Source organism: Cupressus sempervirens, chromosome 6, assembly GCF_028749045.1.
Source record: "Cupressus sempervirens isolate cs-2001-9-10 chromosome 6, ASM2874904v1, whole genome shotgun sequence".
Taxonomy (NCBI): Eukaryota; Viridiplantae; Streptophyta; class Pinopsida; order Cupressales; family Cupressaceae; genus Cupressus; species Cupressus sempervirens.
In genome coordinates this window covers 549,439,595-549,462,853 of record NC_143123.1, presented here as the reverse complement: position 1 = coordinate 549,462,853, position 23,259 = coordinate 549,439,595, and the positions used below count along the sequence as shown (strand labels likewise).

The 23,259-nt window shown below is 36.7% G+C and overlaps 1 protein-coding gene across 1 annotated transcript in view; it reads left to right on the top strand.

The window, feature by feature from the left end:
- Positions 1–23,259, top strand: part of LOC149553439 (poly(A) RNA polymerase CID14-like) — a 78,899-nt gene that overhangs the window by 29,308 nt on the left and 26,332 nt on the right. Inside the window, exons 4-6 of the mRNA XM_089788886.1 lie at positions 343–438; positions 544–614; positions 12,125–12,167. Coding sequence (XP_089645012.1) covers positions 343–438; positions 544–614; positions 12,125–12,167 — 210 coding nt within the window. The remainder of the gene's footprint in view (positions 1–342; positions 439–543; positions 615–12,124; positions 12,168–23,259) is intronic.

Below are 23,259 nucleotides of genomic sequence, written 5' to 3'. Positions count from 1 at the left end.
TATTGATTATCCAATTTTTCTGATATATGATGAATATTGTTTGGTCATCCGAAAATGAGATATTGTTTTGGTAAAATTTTCATTTTGAAAGACTTTTTAATTTGTTACAAGAATTTAGGCTCATGGTCATTAAGGGGAAAACCAAAAATGTCTGTACCAGAGTTTTTGATTTTGCCTTTGTTTCCTTAAACATCAAAATAACTGTCTTGTAGATTGAGATTTCTGAATTTGTAGATATGATCATTGTTGATTTTTACAAGGATCAGTTTTGATCTGTGATTTGTTTCTTAGTGCCTTTTTCATTGTTCAGAAAAATCAGTTTTTGCTGTTTGTGCTTTTCAGGTGGTCATCTTAAATTCTAACATTCTAGTGCCTCGAAATGGCCTTAACGCCCTCGCAAAAGCGCTGTCGAAAAAGTCCATTGCAACTAAAATGCAGGTTGAAAGCATTTTTTGACTGCCATTTGATTTGAATTCCAGCTGGATTGGTGAAAATATCATCTTTAGTGGAAATATTATTCATACCATTTTTTTTATTAACTAGGTTATTGGAAAAGCTAGGGTTCCAATTGTCAAGTTTATTGAGAAGGAAAGCAATGTGGCATTTGATATCAGGTTTGTGATTTTTAAACATGATGAATTCTCTTAAGTTTTTATATCCTCACTTTGTCTATAAGAGTTCTGGCCATTTTTGTTTGGTACCACTTCTAAAATTTCTTTGTTAAATTGCATGCATGAACTATTTTGTATATAGAGTTTTTCTGAAATCAGCAGTGTTTCTGGCTGACGAATCTAGTACACTAGTAGAGTCATCATCAAGGAAAGAAACCATTGTTTGTGGAGGGATATAGAAAACAGTTTATGTTGAATATAGCGTAGATTGGTCAAGGAGAAGAAATTGGATAATTAACTCGTAGGAATCACTTGTTACAATGGATTGACAAGTATTTTTTTTTCAAGAAATAATTAGATAGTAAGTTCTGACTTAATTAGAATAAGTAATTTAAATAATAACTAATTAGTTAGCAAATTTTTGGATGAGCAAGGGCATGTGGTGAGGGAGACAAGAGGGCCGGAAGAGAAGATGAGGTTTGGAGTACGTTTTGATTATTTAACTTTGTTTGCCATTGTAAAAAAAACTGTGTTTAGCATAGTGAGATGTCAGCTAACAAGATATGATGATCTTAATATTTTGGCAAGTTGGCCCTGATAAGGGCTGATAAATAAAAGTATCGTTATTTTTATATTTGATTTATTAGAGCTGACTTAATTTGAACCTTTTGATTATATATATTTGTTGGTAAATAGTTTGTCCCTCACCTTGAATTGGCTTTACCTTGACTCCTCATGCCCAAGATTGTGAGAAACAAGCTATCTACAATAGATTGGATTAATGCACTCCTATGTCACTAATCCCTGAACAGAAGGGTATAGCTACCCTACGTGAATATGATATTCAATGAATGATGTTTTTACTTGATCAAAGGGGGACTATGGGGTATGCTCTTAACCTGTGAGCAAAAGAGGCTAACTAGGATGCTCATAGACATAAGCAACCTAGGCGAGGTTTTAGGTCTAATACTAACTATACTCCTACTTCTAAATGCATCTAAGACTATGGAATGCAAGGGGATGTAATGGAAGAAGAACATCCATGGCCCTAAGTGGCTCTCTAACTAGTCAAGGTTGCCTAGTGGCAAACTCGCAGCATACTTTAATCCTAACTTCACATTACAGATGCCAAATGTTATGCAACTCTGAAAAAGAGAAGAAATATCTATGAAAGATAGCACTTTGACTACCCATACTATTAACACTACACTAACACTTTGATTAGCCTGAATACTAATAGCTTCACAAGTACTTGTCCTACAATTCTAGAAAGACTAACCTACATGCATGTTAGCTTGACAAACAAGAGACAATGACCGGAAAAACAGTAACCAGACATCATTGAATCCCTTCTTGTAGCCCTTTGAGTCTCACTCAATAGTCTTTGCTACGGGGGAAGAATAGCAAGGTAAATTGCTGATCCTTTCTATTAACTTGAAAAATCACATATATGTGTCCCCTTGTCCTCGAGTAGTTACAAGTGACCCTACCAATTTAGAACTTCTTGACGATGTTGCATACCGACAGTCATCAGTTACAAAAGCATGTAGAGCATTTGAATCGCTTGCCATATCATCATTTTATAGTTATAATTACATATCATAGAGAGTGAAGAAGGAAGCATGGCAAAACTGATGAAATTCCCATTGCAGAGGTTTCCAAATCATTTGTGTAACACTCCAAGGGTTAGGTTTTGGTCTTTAGACATTCTCACGGAAACGTAGCATCTTCTCCGGCTTTTGTAGGCTCTGGATCATCCAGAATCCTCCTTGAAACAACTGATACTCCTCTTTGGATTTGTAACAGTTACCTTATCGCCAAAACTTGTATTTCACATCCTAACAGTCATAGCAAGTTTGAATCTCTGCCATCGATCTCCAATGATTCATTTCGCCATAGCATACAGCGAAAAACTTCATATCTAGCTTCTTTTATCCATCACCATAACTATTATTGACAACATCATCGGCCATTGCCACAACCAAATCCATGACTTACCAATTGCCGATGATCGCCATAAGTTACAGCGATATACCTTCCTTTATCACTCATTGCCATATCCAAAATGAGCCTTCTCCGCACAACGATTAACCCAATCGCTATATGCTATAGCGATATCATACAAATCCACGACATCCCGGCTAGCGGTCATTGCTGTAACAAAGTTTCATCTCCTACACTTGGAGATTATCGGTGATAGATGTTTCTCATTGCTCATCGCTGTAACTGTGTTTTGTCTCTTGTGCTTAGTGATAAGCTTGATTGCTATGACTTATGGCGATAGATGTTTCTCATCGCTCATCGTTGTAACCAAGTTTTGTCTTCTGCGCTTAGCAATAAGCTTGATCGATATGACTTATGGCGATAGATTTTTCTTGATGCAGGAAAATGTAATATGACAATACTCTGTGTATGTGGCGTTCATTCATTCGCTATTGACCTTTCAATTACTTCACGGTGTACATCTTCATATAGAGCATCATCCGTCGATCTGAGCTTAGGTGGACACTCGAGATTAATTGTTAGACTATGCCCATCTTCTATAAGCTTGGGGAAATCTATGGCTCCCATCACGCAGTGAACGTTATCTGATGAGCATCTTCCTTCCTGGAGATACAAGCACCGTTAGCTTCACACTTAGGGCACTTTGAGTTAGATCTTTAAATCATATCCATTGATTTACATCCCATTTGACAACCTAGAGTTAATCTCCAAGGGAAATTGTCTTTTCAACCAGTGACGTGGACCTCTAGATGTATTCCACATCGTTGATTTGATTTCAACCTTCGTTCTCACCACCTTTGACTAGGGTATTCGCCATTGTTAAGTGGATTGAGCATTTCTGAAAGCTTTTGCTGCCTCCTCTGCATTTGATCGGATTGTACTCACTTCAACCTGTTTCCACAATCTCGTGCTTGATTCCAGTGAGCTCGGTTTCATTCTTTTCAGCCTCAGAGATGAACTTATTTCCTTTGACCATTCTCTTCTAGTTGCCACATCCATTTGTGTTCATGTGATCTTTCTTCAATTGGACCTATCTTTTAGGATGAGTCTTTATTGAACATACATTGGAGTTTATCAAATAGACAGCTTTCTTCTCATCTGTGGGATATGCTTGACACTTACCCACCCTCCTAGACACACCTAGCAGACAAATAAGCATTGACTTCCCGCTTGGTTGAGCTTTTAATGGGGGGAAATGAGATAGAAAGCTTTCCTATTCATCATCTAGACATGACATTGATCTGATTGGACTTGACTTGATAACAAATTGAAGTTCAAAACTGGGGAACTGAAAGTGCTCTCACAATATTAATTGTTGATTTTTATGTTTTTGTATTTGGGCCAAGCTAAAAGGACCCTCAGGGTTACTTGTGTTTGGAGGGTATCTCTACTAACCAACACTTTGTAATAGGGAGGTTGTTTGGGTTGTAAAAGACATTGATTTGCAGTTTATAGTTACTACTACTACTGCTCAGACAAAAATCTCTGCACTGGCATTCTAGAGTTGTTTGGATGGAATTCCAAGCACCTCTTCTTGGCGATGTCCACTCAGGGATTGCTGGCTAGACCATTAAGGCTTTTTGGAAAAGGTGAATAACCCAGTGACCAACCAGCAAGCGATCAATTTCAGTCATCATTTTAAGAACTTATATCTGCTGTTCAGAGGATTGATAGAGATTACTTGGAGCAACAATCAGCTGAATATCCATTCACATTGACGTAGGTCTGGAAGAAGTTTGCAGTGATTACAAATACCCAGGGTTTCATGCCTATTTTTTTGTTTCTAAAAGTGCCTGTTAAACTTTTCAACGTGACTAGTGACTTTGGCATGACATGTCTGCCGGTTTCACATGAAATGCTTTTGACCTGGAGCTATGAACTAGTGAGACCACAGATGTTGGAACCATTGCCCTGATTACAAAGCTGCGGACATTGGATCAGTGAAGGTACAAGCCCACAATCACAATGGCCCAGCGGGGGGTTTGAACTTGAGTGGGGATAACAATACAACCACCATGTAACCAGCAAACTGAGTGATGAATCCCATGTTTCAGGCTGCATTCTAGCTGGGTGATAGACATTGGTTAAGTTAAATCACATTTTTTCCTTTGAAGTGTTGCATGTTACAAATTTCTCATTACTTAGTGAATTGAGTAGAAAGTACAAAGGGTTATAGGGTTAACTTTGTTGTGTTTCACTTGTTGAATGAAACTCATGTATATTTATGTTTAGCGGTGCTTCAAAGTACAAACTCATTTATACTAATCTAAGTTTTAGTGAAGGCAAATAATAATCCCTAGGGTTGTTTTTGTGTATTAGAGCCTTACTTTTGCCAGCCTGTGGGAAATTTGACGAGTGAAAGGGAACACTGATACCAACAAAGAGGAAAAGAAGGAAATCACCATAGGTGATAGAGAAGATAACTCCACTAAAGCATTTTTAAAAGGATTGAGGAATTCCACAATTATATGATTGAGACATTGAGGGAATTGTTAGGATTAATTGATGTTGTTGTAGTTGTATTAAACGGAGGAGATGAAAACTCCTTATATAGATTTACAAAGATGATTTTTCTAAAAGAAACAATTGTGAATTAAAGACAAAAATAGAAACTACTTAATAAATTAAAGACTAACTAAGATGACCATTAAAGAAACATTATAATATTCTAATACCCTCCCTAATGGTCATTGTCTAATTGATGTCTTTTGGTCACAAATTCTTCAAAATATTTTGCTGTTGCCGAGACCCTCCTTGGATGTGCAAAATGTTAATGACCTAGAAGCCAAAATTTGTCCAAAAAGGAATAGAGAAAGGCCCCCCGTTTTTCAGAATGCTTTGCAAAACAAGACGAGCCTGCCATTGAGATGAGTTTGTCACAAACATCTGCTTAAAAATCATCACAAAACATCCAACATGATGTTGGGTAGCGAAGTTTTAGATTAAGGTAAAAACAGGTTTTGAGGGGACTCGAAACCCCTTTACATCATAGACACAAAAGGTATTCAAAGAAAGCCCAAACATCCCAAAGGCATCCAAACAAAGGTTATATAGGGACCAGATACCCCAAGTAAGATCTAAAAACCAGAAGCAAGCTGCAACAGAAAAACATTATATGTATAGCAGCACCAACAAAAAAACTAGAAAAGAAACCAATAGGAACTCTTAACTGGCCAACCAGCAAGGGGACTAAGAATTCCCTTTCACTTCCTTTTTGTGGGAGTGTAAATTCATGTCAAATTGAGGAAGGGCCTTTTTAGATCCTTTCCTGGTAACAAGCGTCCACCCCTCCTCCACCATCACAACCTTAAACTGCCAAATTTGAGAATCCAAAATAGAGGGAAACTCGTCTAGCTTCCCTAGAGACAGGGACAAACATTGAGAACAACTAGCACAATATTGATGAAAAATTGGCAAGCCCTCCAAAGTTTATAAGTGAGCATGATGCCCCAAAACAATCTGCAAAAAGCCACAATTGTTTTAAGGAGAGAATTGAAAATCCGAACTTGATTTTCGAGGTGAAAAATCAGTCAAAACCAGACAAGACAAAGCTTCATTTTTAAAGAAAAATGGTAAAACCAAATAGATAATTTTTGAGGAAAAGAATATAAACCCACCAAGGAATCCCATACCACTTTGCAAATTACAAAATCAGAATTTTATTTGAGGGAAAAAAATTATGAAAACCCAACAGATTATTTTTTAAGGGATAAATTTAAGAAAGCCCATTAGAAAATTTTTAAGGGAATTTTTTTATAGAAACCCATAAGAATTTTCTAAGGGCAGCATAACATGAGACTTCACATGGTAAACTAGTACATGTAAGCAATATGCAAGTACATGCAACAAACATACAAGTACATGCAACCCTAAAAAATCAGAGACTTTTGTGGCAACCAAGAAATTTGGGGATCAAAACCCTTAACTAGGCTTCAGAGTCGCATAAAAAATCTTCGAAGACGAACCACAAGTTTCATAAAATACCTCTAGCAATTTTTATTTCTAAAAATTGAAAAGCAAATTTCTGAAAAAAAATCTAGATCAAAAGAGGCTCGAATTTTTCTTAAAAAAGTAGCCAAATTTTATAAAATCCCATCGACCTTATTTGATACCATGTTATGATAAATCGATGTTGTCATAGTTGTATTAAACAAAGGAGATGAAAACTCCTTATATAGATTTACAAAGATGTTTCTAAAAGAAACAATCGTGAACTAAAGATGAAAATATAAATTACTTAATAAATTAAAGACTGACTTAGGTGACCACGAAAGAAACATTATAATATTCTAATATGAACTTCTTATCAAAATAGATGTTATCTTTTGATATCGTCCAAAGCACGATTCAACAAGAAATATCAACCATATGATATTCATCATACTTGTATCGTATTGGTATGTGCACTAACATCATGTTCATGGTGCCTGCCAAGAGAATATGACATATCCTTCTAGGATATGGGTTATCTAATCTCCGACACACTCCAAGACAACAACTAAATGTAGTCTATTAGATAACAGTCATGATCTCAAGGACAATAACTTGATGTAGTCCATCATGACAAGTATCATGATCTTCGGCACAACTAAATGTTGTCTATCATGATACATACGTTATCATTATCACCGATACATTGCGGGACAACAACTTAATGTAGTCCATCATGATAAAAGGTCAAGCCATTGTTAAGATCATCACCTTACAATAGTGACCTCACAAACACATTAATGAAAGATCATTATCTTCATGACATTATCCACATATGCAAAATAGTAACTCACATGATATCCACTATGAACCATGTCAGTGGGTGGAATCACCATAGTTGCTCCTAGAAGGTGGAACAAAGGGTTTCAGCTCAAACTTCTCTCTCCCAAAGAAGAATGCATTACAAGGAATTCCACCTCAAACTTCTTCCTTATTAGGCAGATCTCAATCTGTTGACTTTTCTCTAAGGTTGCTTGTTGGACTCCCCTTGAAACAAAATGTCCAAGATCCTCCGATGTCAATTGAAGTAGATCCTCTAGTTACTCATCTTGAACTACTATCATAAGATCATCTGTACCTTGATCGTAGAACAAAATTCCATCGCAGTCCCCTCTCGACGAAAGAGCCACTTGTCTTGTCTTTATTTCATGTTCTCGTATGTTATCACTCAACAACATTCCTAATGCATCATTCTTCTTTTCCTAGAAGAATATTCCTTTGCACATAAACATTCTTAATATGTAAGTTGCTCCATGAAAGCCCATATGCATCAAATCAAAAGTCTATTGATGGTTAAAGTGGGAATGGAACATTGGTTTATTATTCCTCCGACATTGTAAAATTCTCACTCTTATATCATTGAACAATTTTGCATCAATTATGGAAAACACACAGCAAGGAAAGGCTTCACGCAAATTATCTACTCAAGAGCTGCCACCAATGAATTTATATCTTGATCTCAGTTCAATTTACAATTCACCTCATACAGCTATGCCAAAACTTGGAATCCTTATCAACATATAATTCACACAGCAATAGGAAGTCAAATCTAATTGCTCATTCTCTAGCTATTGAAGCATCAGAAAAACCTTCATTAAAATCCATACACAAGCTTTCTTGTCATTGTACACTTAATAAATTGCCATTGGCAGAAACAATTGCTTTCAAGGAATTGCCAATACTAAGGATGAGTCACCAATATATATTTAGGGGAGGATATTGAATATAAAGTCAAAATTCAGGAATATGCAGTGAACATCTGTAATTATTCAGTAATCATGTTATAATCCTCAATAATTATGGAAACCAATGTAATATTTTAATATATCAAATTCTTCAACGGTTTGATATGTTAAGAGTTTGATGGAGGCTTGTTTTGACAGTCAGCTCATGATGTACAAGTGATGAATAACTTCGTCACACACATGGGCTTTCAAATGCCCTCTGAATATCATTCCTTTGAGCTCCTCATCCAAAGTTGTCCTTGAAAAAGTGTCACACTCACTTTGAATCTGATATCAATTTCCCTTTTCCTGCAAGAATATTCTTGGAAGAAAGGATCAAATTACAAAGCTCTTATATTATATATGCAAATAAGAAAGAGACTAACCCAAGGATAACAATAATATTAGGAATAATCAATTATTTGTAATAATCATAATAGTGTAATATTTTTCCTTTAGGATAACATAATTACTCTATTTAAAATGACATTCTTATTCATTACTAAATTTATTCTATGTTTATAATTTTATTTCATATTTCAGTCTATCCAATATTCTTTAATAACAATATTGGAGACTCACTTGTTTTAACATATTCATACTTACCTTACTATGAAGGCCACCTCATTGCTGCCTTAGGAGAGCTCGAATTTTAATTCCACTGGTAGTTGACGTCACTCTTATACAACCATCCACCTCAATTTTTGGAAATATACCTTTATTTGTTAATGAACTCCTTTTGCCACATTCCATGGCCATCGGCAATTATATTTATTCGTATTGCATTATTTTGGTTGGTCAATTAAATGCCGCCCGCCAAACATATATCTGATCTGACTTTGGTTAGTAGTGGGTCCTCCTTCGTACGTGGCAAATGAGCTGTCGGGAATGGAATTTCCAACAGATATGTAGAACATCTATTTTAAGTGACACCTCGATTCACCTTTGTAGGCCACCATTGTTCGCATTATATAATTTACCTTCTTAATACATGGTGAACACTTAAATATTTTACCTTCTGCATAGCTTCATTTATACCTTGCACGGTGAACACTTGTGATCCGTCTAATATACTTGTTGAGTCTCAAAGTTTCATATTGTAGTCTATAAATCATTATAATTTTTTATCTCCTCAAACATTGCAAAATCTTAATGATTGATTACAAAATGTGATCGACACATCAAAGAGTTCTTGCTTTGTGTGTGACATTTGCAGATGGTCTCTGATATCAGGAAGAGTGCCCGTAGAACAGATAACGAAATTAAGAACTACTGGAACTGTCATTTGAGACTTCAAGCCATAACAGCCCGTCTTCTTCTCCCTCAGACCAGTTGCACAATGAAATTTTGTACAGGTATGACCATAGCTCTCTACCTGACTGTAAAATAGACAGTCAACAGTAAGGAGATCAACTGAAGAGCAACCATTTTGATACAAGCAACAATACAGTCAGTCAAATTGATCAATCAAGTCACATGGCTTGTATATTTCAGTGTCCCCCTCATTCCGAAGTAGAAGACACCAGCACAATATTTTCCCCATATCTATCTATGGATCATGGTGTGGATCTTTCTTCAGACGCTTGGTTGCAACGACCATTGCCACCATCAGACAATTTTCATGACAGAAATGGGCACGTATTCCACTCAATGGTGGCCATGCAGCCAGAGTACTGTTCATCCTCGTCACTTTTTATTGGTGGTTGTTATGATGATATTTGGGTAGTGATTTCCGTGGTGGTATGATGAGATATGTTTTACCAATTTTATGGGATGTAGAGAGATACAAGACCCTCCTCAGTTAGCCTTGGATTATGAGTGCTTGTCCAATGACTCTGCCAAGTTTGATGCTGATGTTCAAAATACAAATTCCATATTAGGCGTGGACAATTCTAATGCAGTTAAAGAAATCCGATGCCATGATCTGCACACTCTTCAGGTGATACAACCAATTGTGTCTGTTCTCGAGCATTCAGACCAATGCATAATGGCTTTTTAGATTAAGACAAACTGGACCAGTTTCCCCAAAACATTGATAATAATCTTCTCCTATGCAGTTGATAGCCGATTTACTGACTGTAAGTCTGGTTATTATCTGCTAAGTCTTTAAACTTGAATCTATCTATCATGCATTTAGTTACTTTCTTACATTTGCAGTTGGCTCTGATACCATATTAGTTTTCAGGATCACTGCAAATGTAATGGCACTGTATATGTTTTTTTTTTGTGTTTTCCAAGTGCAAATCCGAATGTATATATATAGGAGTAGAAGAGACATGTCTCTGTGTTAATCAATATTGTTATTGTAAGTTAATTTCCATTAGACATTATTAGCAACAACAATGTGTGTGTGTGTAATTGATTAAATCAAATGCAATAGTGTTTAACCAATAACCATAGGGGAGTAACTCTTGATCAATTCAAGCCGACTGAAGCTAGAATATTAACAATTTTAGGGTTAGGTAGAAAAATAAAATAATACTCTTTTTATGAGTTGTTTGGGCCCACATCATTTTTGGCCTGTGGATTTTCTTGGGTCTGCGAATCTGGACCGGTTACGCACCTGGACCTGGTTTGGGCGTGAAGCCGGTTAATGCTTCTCTTTATTGATTCCAAATTATTCGGGAACCAAAAACATAACCCTGCTTGAATCCACATACAATTCATTTTGGAATCTGATTTGGGGATGAATCATACGTGGAAATATCTTATCTTTTTCTTGCTGATTCAGTACTGTAGACTAAAACAAGTGCTGGTGGTCATGAAGAATGGGTTTTTTCTATTGAAACTAGATAGAAGTGGGAAATATTAGTTTTAACGTTTAAAAGAGTAGGTTGCCAACAGGGATAAGGATTTTTTGCTAAATGAGATGTTTGGCTGGGAAATAGGGTTTTACAGCTGAAAAAATTTGCATGTCAGCAAGGAAGGAAGACAGGATGAAAGAAAGAAATTATATCAGTATCCACAAATAACCCAAAATAGTATAGTGGGCTTTGAAGATTACTTTCAGATTAATAAAATGCAGGGGTGAAAAGACCGTAGAACGTAAAGAGAACTAAATACAGATTTTTAAGAAATATAAACAGGGCAAGCTTTAAATGGTTAAATCCCCCAAGAGAAAAAAGGTAACTATTCCTGTGCTAGTACTCCTCAAGCAAATGTATGGTGCTGATGATGGAAGATAGGATGAAATAGGACAAGCTTTAAATAGTACTCCCCAAATGAAATAGTTGAAAGAATTTGCTTGGCAGCAAGGAAGGAAGATAGAATTAAAGCAAGAGATTATATTAGTTTCCACAAAAAACCCAAATTAGTACAGCAGGCGTTGAAGATTACTTTCAGATTAATAAACTGCTGGGGTGAAAAGACTTTAGTTTGTAAAGGGTGCTAATTATAGATTGGTAAAGAAATATAAACAGGACAAGCTTTAAATGGTTGAATCCTCACCAAAAAAGAAAAATATTCCTGTCCTAGTACTCCTCAAGCAACTGTATTGTGCTGATGATGGAAGGGAGAAATCATGACAGGGTACAGGCAATGTCATGTTGATTCACTAAGCTGAGAGAGGACAACAAAAACTTCACTTTTTGAGTTGGCAACTTCTATTTTAAACTGCATATGGCTATAAGTATTGCATTCATTTGCACTTGCATGCTATCTAAGTTGTATGAAATTATTCCTTGGTTTCCTGGCTAACTTTTTGTTTGCACTGGCAGTGGTCAGCCATTTTTAGTGGTTTGTTTGGGGAGCTGGTGATGAACTTAACATCATTCCATTTTGTTGTCTTTTTGGCAGCTTTGATGTGCAAAATGGACCAGAGGCTGCCAAATTTATTAAGGTATGACAATTTTATTGATATTCAGATACATAAAAATTTCTGACATATTAACATGTACATTTAATATTTTTGTGTTTCCAGATAAACCTTTCTGCTTAGGCATAGTATTCTCATAAATATATCATTTCCTATTGAAGGTTGAAAAGGGATATACACGCATTGATAATTTCAAGTGTGTTACACTGTTAGTCAGATTTAATTAGAGAAATTTGAAACCAATTAAAATTGAAAAAATCCTCAAAATATTTCTAAAATGCCATTAAACTCTTCGTACAAAGTTGTATGATTTATACTTTTGTAGTAGCATTTAGTGTTTTCCAGGTAGTGAGGCATTGATGACCTTTTTATTAGAAAAAGATAAAAGAAACAACCCAGAGCTACACTTATTGCAGCTCTTACACTCGTTTAAGTTCAAGAACTACAAATCTTGTGCCATGAACTACTTCACATGACAAAGTTGGTTGAGGATCTCTTTGTTCAGCTTCAAGATGCATTCATTAATTTCTTCTCTGCTGACTATCATGATATTGCGTAGTTTTTTACTTTTTCTTTCTGTAAGGGTGTAGAAGAGCTGTTTATAAAATTTTATATTCGCATTTAACTTCTAAGTTTTTAAAATAATACATATTGGCTAGATGTCAATGTTAAAATTAATAAATTTAACATAAATATAATATATCAAATTTTCTTTTTCCAGATTTATGTTATTTGAATTTTATCATTTGTTTTGTTTTTTTGAATTATTTTGGTTGATGGACTGGATGTTTTCCTCACTGAAATTGAGCTTGAAACCTTATATGACATAGTTTTCAAGTGATGGAAACATATAGAACATTTGTGTCAGTTCTGCAAGTGGATCTAGGACCAGCTAGAACCTGATTGGTGAAGAGGAATATGCTTATTGTACAATGAGTGGAAAAGTTGGTGTCCGTGCCAATTGCAGATTGATAGACTCCAAATACATGTTGGGATGTTGATTCCAAAGTTGCCACAGAGGCAATGGTTGAAATTCCATTGGAGAATGTATATGGCTGCTCAGTATTGGTTATTCTAGATTTGAGTTTTCAGAACCGCTTGGTTCACCAAATTGAAATTGGAATAAAAAGTGGTTGTTTCTTCGAAAGTGGCTGTTTCTGCTCCTCCATAGAAAACTGGGCATTGACCTTGGCTCATGCTTCAGCTACCTCTGACCAGCTCAGCACACTTGCTTCAGCGGAGTCTTTTGCTTGCAAGGAATTCATAGTCATTGCCAACAATAGAGATAAAAACTACAGGCTTTGAGAGGTTGTGAGAATCAAACTCAGGACTTGCTGCAGTCAGCTCTTTAAACTGCTTCACCTGTTTGCGAGCATTATGAAACCATAGGCTTAATATTGCACTGCCTCCCACTGCAAAATTTACACCTTGTCTGAACCTTTCAGCAGCTCATAAGGATTGGGAGCGGGAAGCCCTAAAATTCCCACTGCACACGCCACAGCAACATAATAGTTAGTATAGGGCGCTTGAAATCCTAAATTTTACCATTTGTGACTGGAAGTAAGATTTACCTCGAAAATCTGGCTGGATTTTTCCAGAACAAAATCATGGCTGATCTGGGTATAAGTCACAGAGAACGAACAGGGGACAGACATATCTCTGTTTGAAGAACAAGTGCCGCTATTAATATCCAAGCTTGATGAAGAAACATGAGTTTCATATGTCTGCAGTGTTTTGAATACCTATGGTGTCTAGGGCCACTTGGCTTGAGATTTTTGCTTGGCCAATTGAGTGTGTCCACATCAACTATGGATCATGACAAACCACCATATTCTTCAACTTGAATGAGTCTATTGTCTTTTGGCCCTCTACGAGGTAGAAATTGAGAGCCATTCAATCTTTAGATACCCCATTTACTATGTAAGATATTATTGCCTTTATAGAAACTTAGGCAACAATGTCTTTATTATGGTAAAATAATGAATGTGTCTATTAAATAAAGATCATGAATGATATATATACAAGATAAAAGAGAATGTTTCTATAACGAACAAGAGAGGAAATAAAAACATTCTTGTAGAATGTAAAAAGAAGTTTCCATAACGAACAAAAGGAGTTTATGGAAACATTACAAATAGAGTGACCATTAGAAAAAGACTGAAGAGAGAGAAAATAGAGACTATCTAATATCGTAATACCCTTCCTTAATGATCAATCTATCTTCAAAAATCAGAAATTTGCATGTCCTAAAAAAGCGTAAAAAGAAGCCTCGGGTTTATCAGAGAGGTTTGCATGTTTTGCAATGTTGGCCTGTGGTTGAGACCCTCCTTGCTTCCGTTGGTCAAAAGCAATGCGAGTCCTGCAATCTTGAATCACATGACTAAATTTGTGGCAATAGTTGCACAGGATTTGCTTCTTCTTGGAGCTATTTTGAGACTGAGCAGATGATTGAGATGGGCCTTTATCCTTGTTAAAGGATTGTGCTCAAAATGCTTGTTCAGATGAGGACAAAGGAGCACTACTACCAAATTGTTGTTTTCAACAATCTCGCTTTAGAAGCTTGGTGCACAGTCTTGAGAAATTTAGGTCGACATTAGATGTAGTCATGTTGAGCATCTCAATAAAGTGCTCATAGGACAATGTTGGGCTTTTTAGAGTAATGGCCAACATATCCTCTTCCTCCATAGTATGGCCAATGGCCTCAAGTTGATCTTTGATGTCCTTAATCTTTAGAAGATGTTCCTGTAAGGACATGTGCTATTATTATCCATAATAATAGAGAATAGCTGATTCTTTAGAAAGAAGATTGTGCTTTTATTTGATGTCTTGTGGAGATCCTCCAGTGTTGTCTAGATCTCCGTAGCTATCTTGCCAAACAACACTTGAGGCAGCTGATCATCAGTAACTGAAAGCTTAATAAGCATAACTGCTTAACGGTTAGGCTCATCAAACTTCTCTTGAGTAGCATCAACTGTGCTAGGACAAGTCTCGGTACCCAAAACAAGCACCTCAAGGCAACGGTACTCGAAGATCGTCATCATTATTTGCTTCTAAGTGTTGTAGTTCTTTCCATTGAACCGCTGATTGCCTTCTAGCATGAGATTGGTGAGAGATGCCATTGCATGTTTTTCTATTGAAAAATGTGAAAAATTTGAGACGACACGAACTTCGAGACAGATTGATGGAAGGCCCAAAAAATTTGAAGAGAAACCTTGATAAGAGCTCAAAAAACCCACAAAGAATCAGAAATCAGATTTTGAATCTGCTGGCTTGAAAATCGAGGTACAAAAAACAATGCATCCAAAAAAAGTGAGACTAACCCAGTTGAGATCTGCAAAATGCTAGTTGGATTATACAAAATATTTGTTAATCTGATATAGGAATCGAGGGTTTTCAAAAAAACCATAGTTGGATTAAAAAACTTGAAAAAATTTGCAGAGTTATTGAACAAAGGGCAGATTTGAGAAAAAAACAGATTTAAAACCATGCAACACAAAGAAAATTGAAAAAAAATAAACTGGACACCGAATCCCTCGTCAGGTTTGGAGGGAAAAAAGATGAAAATTTTGAACACACTTGAGCAAATACTTCAAAAATTTTGAATTAATAATTTAAAAAAAGAAATTAAATTTTTTTGAAGAGGCAAGGAATTTGCTCTGGTACCATATTATGGTAAAATAATGAATGGGTTATTAAACAAAGATCATGAATGATCTATATATATAAGATACAAGAGGATGTTTCTATAACGAAGAAGAGAGTGGAATTAGAAACATTCTTGTAGAGTGAAAAAGAAAGTTTCCATAACAAACAAGAGTTTATGGAAACATTATAAACAAAGTGACCATTATAAAAAGACGGAAGAGAGAGAAAATAGAAACTATCTAATATCGTAAGTCATTGCATTCTTTACATATACATATTAAATATTTAGATATGATCTTATATAATCAGTCTACTAACTTACATTTTTAATATATTATATGCAATTAATGGGTATTCTGAACTTTATTCTTCTTTATGGCTTTTGGAAGTGTGTGTGTATTTGTTATATTGGTGTATCGAATTTCTATAATAAAATCCACAATGTAGTGGCTTTTTAAGTTTTTGAGCTCGTTTTTACATTTAGAGGCAAAAATACGGAGTTGACCCTACTATGAATAGATCTATTTTAGAAGTAAAATCATAAATTATGCTCCCCCAAATTCTTGAGACCTAGACAGTAGGAGACGTTAGGATGTGTTTCTAGCATGGGGTTACTTTTTGGCCTTTTGATGGGGGCAATTGTAAAAAAGGGGTTATTTTTAGGTAATAAGATACTTTTTTATGAATAATTTAAAAAGATACGTACAATGCACAAGTTCCTCGAAAAGGACAGGTTTTTTTCTTGGATGATTACAAGAAGTCCCAAAAACATTCCCACCTAATAGGTGGACTCCATAGTAACACGGGGATGCCTCCCTCCCCTGCCCCACGCACCAAGGACTTGGACGCACCGGGGACTTGGGGACTCTGTTCCCTTGTCCCCAATTGTGCCACCAGATTCCACCACCTCCGTCAAGGATGGGGGGACGTCCCGGTGTTAACTATTTGCTGATTTGACTATTTATGCTCAATGTTTGATGTTCCAATTCAATGCAATGTTCAAGTATATACTCTTTTACATCTTTATATCTTATATTGCAATAAATATTTTCATAACAAACATTTTAAGTACCATATGTATAATATATACAGCCCCCCAATCCCCTCGCCGCCGTCCCCCTGCCATCCCCAAATTAAGGCCCCTCTGTCCCCCTGTCCCGGAAACTTGTACCCCCATCCCCCAGGGTTGTATAACTATGGTGGACTCATAAAATTTCATGAATGTTTTTACAAAACACATTGTTCAAACAACCAACCAGCCCAACCAACAACTTGACATGCAGAAGCTTCGAAGATGTGATTGAATGATCGGGTCACCAGAAAGAAAGCTCCACAAGCGTCCCAAATTTGTCCTTTTGTCACTCTGAAACTTGGCTTCAAAATTTCCACTTGATTTGATAGTGTCATTACCATAAGAAACCCCCCATCGTGTCGCCCTCCATACATCAACCACCAAAGGAAACCAAAACTTCATATGGGCAATTATACCTCCAACGAGTACAATTCATAATTTCAAAAGGTCCATCGTGATCAACAAAACAAAAGACACACAAGGCTACCTCTATAGGGTTTAAGTAGCAATTTCAATCGCCTCCAACAAAATTTGTGTTTACATTTTGTTTTTGTTTTCTTCTTACATTTTCAAAACACAAGCAAAACACAAGAACTGACTGCCTTAACCATGCCAATTGGTAGTTCTTCATGTTTTCTCCTCTTTAAGCACAGGGGGAATAAAACCCTGGATTCTGTCATCCATCAATGCATTAATCTTTCATTCGGGCCACTTCTCATCTTCCCTTTACTTGTGAGGGTTTTGGACTCGAGCTTGCAAACTATGAACTCGACTGCTTCATCAACACGAGTCCAGTGCACCTTGTTCTGCATTGCTTTCACATCTTCATCAAGTACATGCATTATAACCAACATTTTGAGCATGCACCATCCCTTTAATGCTTGTTTAGATTGCGCATGTCTTTGGCCTTCCGTAAACCTCCACACAAAGGGAACAAATTTGTTCCTTCAATTCTCTCAATCCCTGGTTTCTTCTCTCCAATCTACAATCCCACTTTTGGAGTGGAGAAATGAAGAATTTCCTTCATTCCAATCCTTGACCTGGCTGTAACCAATTTGGTCATAATAGACCTAACCCTTGCTTTTTGCTCTCCCGACTGAAGAGCCCAAGCCATAATCATGGAGTAGACATCCACATTTGTGTGATGCCTGTTGTTAACCACAAAAAACATTTCACCTACTACCCTTTTCACAACCTTTGTAACAAGTTCATGCTTGAAGGCGAACATACCAGATATTCGTGGTTTTGTGGCTTGACCATAAAAGGGATTTTGTTGGTTCACTTCATCACATAAAAGGAAGTCTCCATCTTTCTTGTTTTTTAGACCCAATAACTCCCACCTTTGTCTTGAGGAACGAGTGACTTGACAAGCTAGGCAATGGAGAAAAAAGATGCGAGAGCCTCATTATGAAGTGGTAAAACATCCTGTCAGGTCATTTAATGAGGCATAAATTGCTAAATGTACTCATCGTCTCTTGGTGGAAACAATTTATGTTCATCTTTAAAAACAAATGAATTCAAATTAATTTGTTACATGTGATGATCGACCAATTCAAAGCAACATTGACATCCAATCTAAAGTTCTCAAGGTTCTCAAAAAGGCCACATGCTATCCAACTAGTAACTTGTGGAAGGTCCATCCCCCGTAGGTAAAACTAACTCTGTAAAATCCGCTTCTTGATTGCCTAGTCTTTTGATGTGTGTAACTTTTAAATTCCTCCAGAGTGGAGAGTTCTTGTTTGATGTTTAGATTGTAGATTTGGAGATGCCAACCATCGAGTGAGCCTTTTACAACTGCATTGATTATGATAAGGGAGCCCCCTTCTACATGTAGCTTAGATACCCCCAGTTTCTTGGAAGCTTTGATGGCTAAAAGGGCTGCTTTTGCTTTAACTACATTATTTGTACCGTTCCTGAATCTTTTACCACCAAGCACAATTAAGTCTCCCAAGGCATCTCTAATGATCAATCTTGCTCCTAACAGTCTTGACTTACCCTTTGAGGCCTCATCAAAGTTGCATTTCCACCATCCCCTAGGAAGTTTTTCCCAAACAACCTCCTTAGGATCAGCATCAGAAGTAAGATTAACCTTATTGAGCCCATTAACAGGCCGAAAAAGAATTCCATGCCACTCCAATTGAATTATAGAATCAACACTTGTAAACGGATTCTTGATGGAGCAAAACTTTGTCACAGCTACACTTGTTTCTTGAATGGCTTGGTTGATCCTTATAAGACGTCTCTTTAAAGATTCTGATTTTCCTTGAAGCGTTGTCCTATTTTTTTCTTTCCAGATTTCCTAGATCACTATTAAGGGACTTAAATTCCAAATGAAACGGAATGTGGATCTAATTGGAGCAGAGGGCCAAGCTTGAAACAATCGCGTTGAATTGTTATGCAATGGGGCATACCACATGAGTTTAGATTGGAGCATAGACCAACATGCCTGGGCTACACTACAAGTCACTAGCAAATGATCCATTGATTCTTTTGCCTTATCATGTAAAACACATTTAGAGGGACCTTGGATATCCAACCGTCGTTGCCTCTCTTTTGTAAGAATCTTGCCTCTGAAGGCTAACCATGCAAAGGGTCCTGCCTTTGGGAGGCAATCCTTTCCCCCCAAAAGATGGGTAGGCCAATCCTTGGACTCTGCAAGATTTTTTAGAAGATTAAAATCAAATTTCATTGAGTACATACCATTTTTTGCTGCCAACCAGATAATTTTGTCTGGTCTTCTACACCATTCTACAGTTCTAGATTAAAAAAGTTCATGGAGTTTAGCTTGGAGATGAGCCAATACATTAGAGTCAAGTGGGTTTTTCCAGGATCTTGTCCTTCCTAAGGAGTCTTCCTTGAATTCCGTGTTGTGAATTAATTTCTCTCCCCAGTTTGTTGTGCACCAATCCTTAAGTTGTGTCCAAGCATCATTTGCAGGTATGTTTTAAAAACTATTCCAAGAGTCAGCCCAAAAAGAAGTAGATTCTCCATTTCCAACTTGCCAAGTGAAATGATCAGTTATAACATGACTACAAGACATCATGAAATTCCAGATAGCTGAACCTTTTGAGGGATTTTTGATTGTAAAAATTCTCTCATCATTTTTTGTATCTAAATACTTAGATTTCAGAATTCTCATCCATAGTTGTGTTGGTTGATTGTACATGCTCCAAATCAGTTTTGCACCTAGGGCTTCATTAGACAAATTCCAGTTTCTAAGACCTGCCCCACCAACTTTTTTGTTGGTGCAAACTTTGCCCCAAGCTAGAAGTGGGAGTTTATCTTGATCCTCTGCCCCATTCCAGAAGAACTTCCTTATTTTTGGCTCAATTTGTTGGAGTACTTTTTTGGGAATTTTAAAGCACATCATTGAGTAAATAGGAATTGCTGAGAAGACTGCTTTCAACATCTGCTCTTCCAGCTGTCCATTCTGTCATAACAGTTACCAAGTTCTTCCATAATGAAGATTTACCTGCTCATCCAAACAGTGGTACACGCAGGTAATTACCTGGTAGCTTTCCCAATTTGATGTTGAGGATATGTCCAATTTTTCTTGGTTTGACCTCTGAGGTATGGAAGAAGATTGCCAACTTGTGCCTGTTAAGTTTTTGCCCTGACACCTTACAGTATAAGTCCAAAGTTTGTTGCATCACCCTGGCCTTTCTCACAGAAGAAACTCCAATCAGCAGAGTGTCGTCTGCAAATTGGAGATGAGAAATCTGTTCTACATTTGAAGCTCCTTTGATGCCCTTCAAACTCGCAAGATTTTTCTTGTACCCTTCCAACTCACAGGATTTTGCTTGTGAGAGATCAAATGACCTAGAGCTTCATCCATGATAATAAATAAAAAGGGTGAGAGAGGGTCACCATGTCTAATACCTTTCGTTCCTTCAAAGAAAACTTGGGGGCTACCATTAATTAAAATAGAGAACCTAGGGGTGTTGACACATAATCCATCCAATCCATGTTGGGTTAAAGCCTAGCTTGTGTAGGACTGCAAATAAGAAGCTCCGATTCACCTCATCTTAAGCCCTTTTAATATCTAGTTTGACCAACGTTCTTTCAGTTCTAGCTTGTGGGATGGAGTGAACAGTTTCATGTGCAACTGTAACCATTTCAAAGATAGATATATTTGGAGCAAAACCACTTTGTTCCTTTGAAATAATGGAGTGTAGCACTAGTTTCAACGTATTTGCAGTAACTTTGGAGATCACCTTGTAAATAGTGTCACATAGAGCTATAGGCCTGGAATCCTCAAAGGAGAGTAACTCTTTCTTCTTAGGAATGAAAGCTATAAAGGTGTTATTCAAATCCTTAAGGATAAAGCCTTCACATCTCGACTCCTCAACCATTTCCCAAATGTCTTGTGCAAAAAGACTCCATAGTTTTTGAAAAAAACATGGCAGGATATCTGTCTGTGCCTTGAACCTTATACACGCCCATGTTAAGAAGAGCATTTTTAACTTGTTCTATGGTAACTTTATCCATGAACAATTTTAACTTCTTCTATAGTAAGTAACTTTATCCATCAAAAGTTTATTTTGAGCTTCATTGACACATGGATTTAAGAGGTTTAGTACATCATCTAAATCTTGATGATAATCCACATCCGCCTTGTAGCCCTCCTGAAAGAAACAAACACCCTCTCTTTAATGCCCTAGAGTATGTGAGCATAGCCCCGTCTGAATCTTTGATGGAAAAGATGGTGTTTGTTGAGCGTCTGGCTTTAACAGAGTTATGAAAGAATTTTCTGTTTTTGTACCCCTCTTGTAGCCAGGTTTCCTAAGATTTTTGCCTCCAAAAGGTTTCTTCCTTTTTCAGAATCTCCAAGTATTCATATTTTAGTTTTTTCTCAAGTCAATGCTAGTCATGCCATCCTTGATACTTTTAGCATTTAAATCATTTAATTCACCTTCTACTCTTTCCTTTATACAAAAATATTTTTGAACACTACTCTATTCCATTGTTTAAGAATCTCTTTCAAGAATTGCAAATTTTTAAAGAAATTAAAAGCTTTGTTACCTTCCCATTGTGGAGCAGAGAGCCACCAATCTTTAACCAACTCCGAACTTGTGATCCGAACTTGTGATCGGGAGTATTTCTGAAGACACATCCCATGATAGTGTAGCACAATTGCCTACCAAGAAAAAATTGTCAAGTTTTTCTGCAATGTTGGAGAACCCCGCCTCCTATTATTCCAAGTGTAGTCCCTAGTTTGAAAGTGAAGCTCAAGCATATTGTTGCTGGTAACAAAAATCTTGAAAATTTTGTTGTTTGGAGCTTTCCCAACCTTTTCCACCCAATTTATCTGCCGTATGGAGAATAGAATTGAAATCGCCACCAACTATCAGATGTATGCCTTGGAACTGTCTTGTGAAATTTGTGCCCAGAGAACCAGCTGATCATTTGTGCATGTAGGACCATACACATTAAGGAGGTCAAACCTCCCATTCAGTTGTTTTGAGTCCACCCGAACCAGCTGCCAAGAATTTCTTGAAGTCAAAATAGTGTTTTTTACCACATTCTGATTCCACAACAAACCCAACCCCCTGAGGTGCCTCACGCATCAACAAAGGAGTACTTCCAATTTCTAAAATGATTGCTAAAACTGCTAATATCTTGATTACCGAGTTTAGTTTCTTGCACAAGGAAACTTTCAGGCCATGTTTGATCAAGGGATCGCTTGATCAAGCGGACCTTGTTAGAGGCATTACAGCCCCCGACATTCCATGAGATGATCTTCATTGCCTACGTGATGGAGCCCAAATTTTTGCAAAATTTGGGGGCTTCATTTGCGAATAATATTAATTGAAAGAAGTATTGTCATGGATGTCAAAGATTTTTAGAACAATATATGTTGGAGATTATCGTTGATGTGAAATGGTTTCATTCCTATACGGACAAGGTTAGTCTTTGAGTGAGTATGTACTTTGACTATATACTTTAGTAGGAAGCAGCAGTAACCTTTGGTTAAGATATTTTCATATCATTGCTCTATTCTATATAGAAGAATGTTTGAGATAGAATCAAAGATTATTTTAAGAGGTGGTTCAAAGCAGATAAACATGATGGTCGGCATACATCGATTTATCTCCAATATATCTACCTATTGAGAGAAGGCATCAGCACAGGCATGATATATGAGTCAACAATAAAACTAAAAGACAGTACAAAACATATGTATAAGGAGGATGCAGATAATTAATACAGCCTTAATATAAATATGACTATTAACACAGCAGATCTGCAGACTGCCATTTCTCTGCAAGTTGCTTTAGAGGCATCCAGTTGCTGATGATTCTATTGATGAGTTTGTGCCAGTAGCAGAGATAATGGTTGAATAAAGACAACAAATATTCAAGAATATTGATAGTAGACTTTTCAAAATTCAACAAGAGT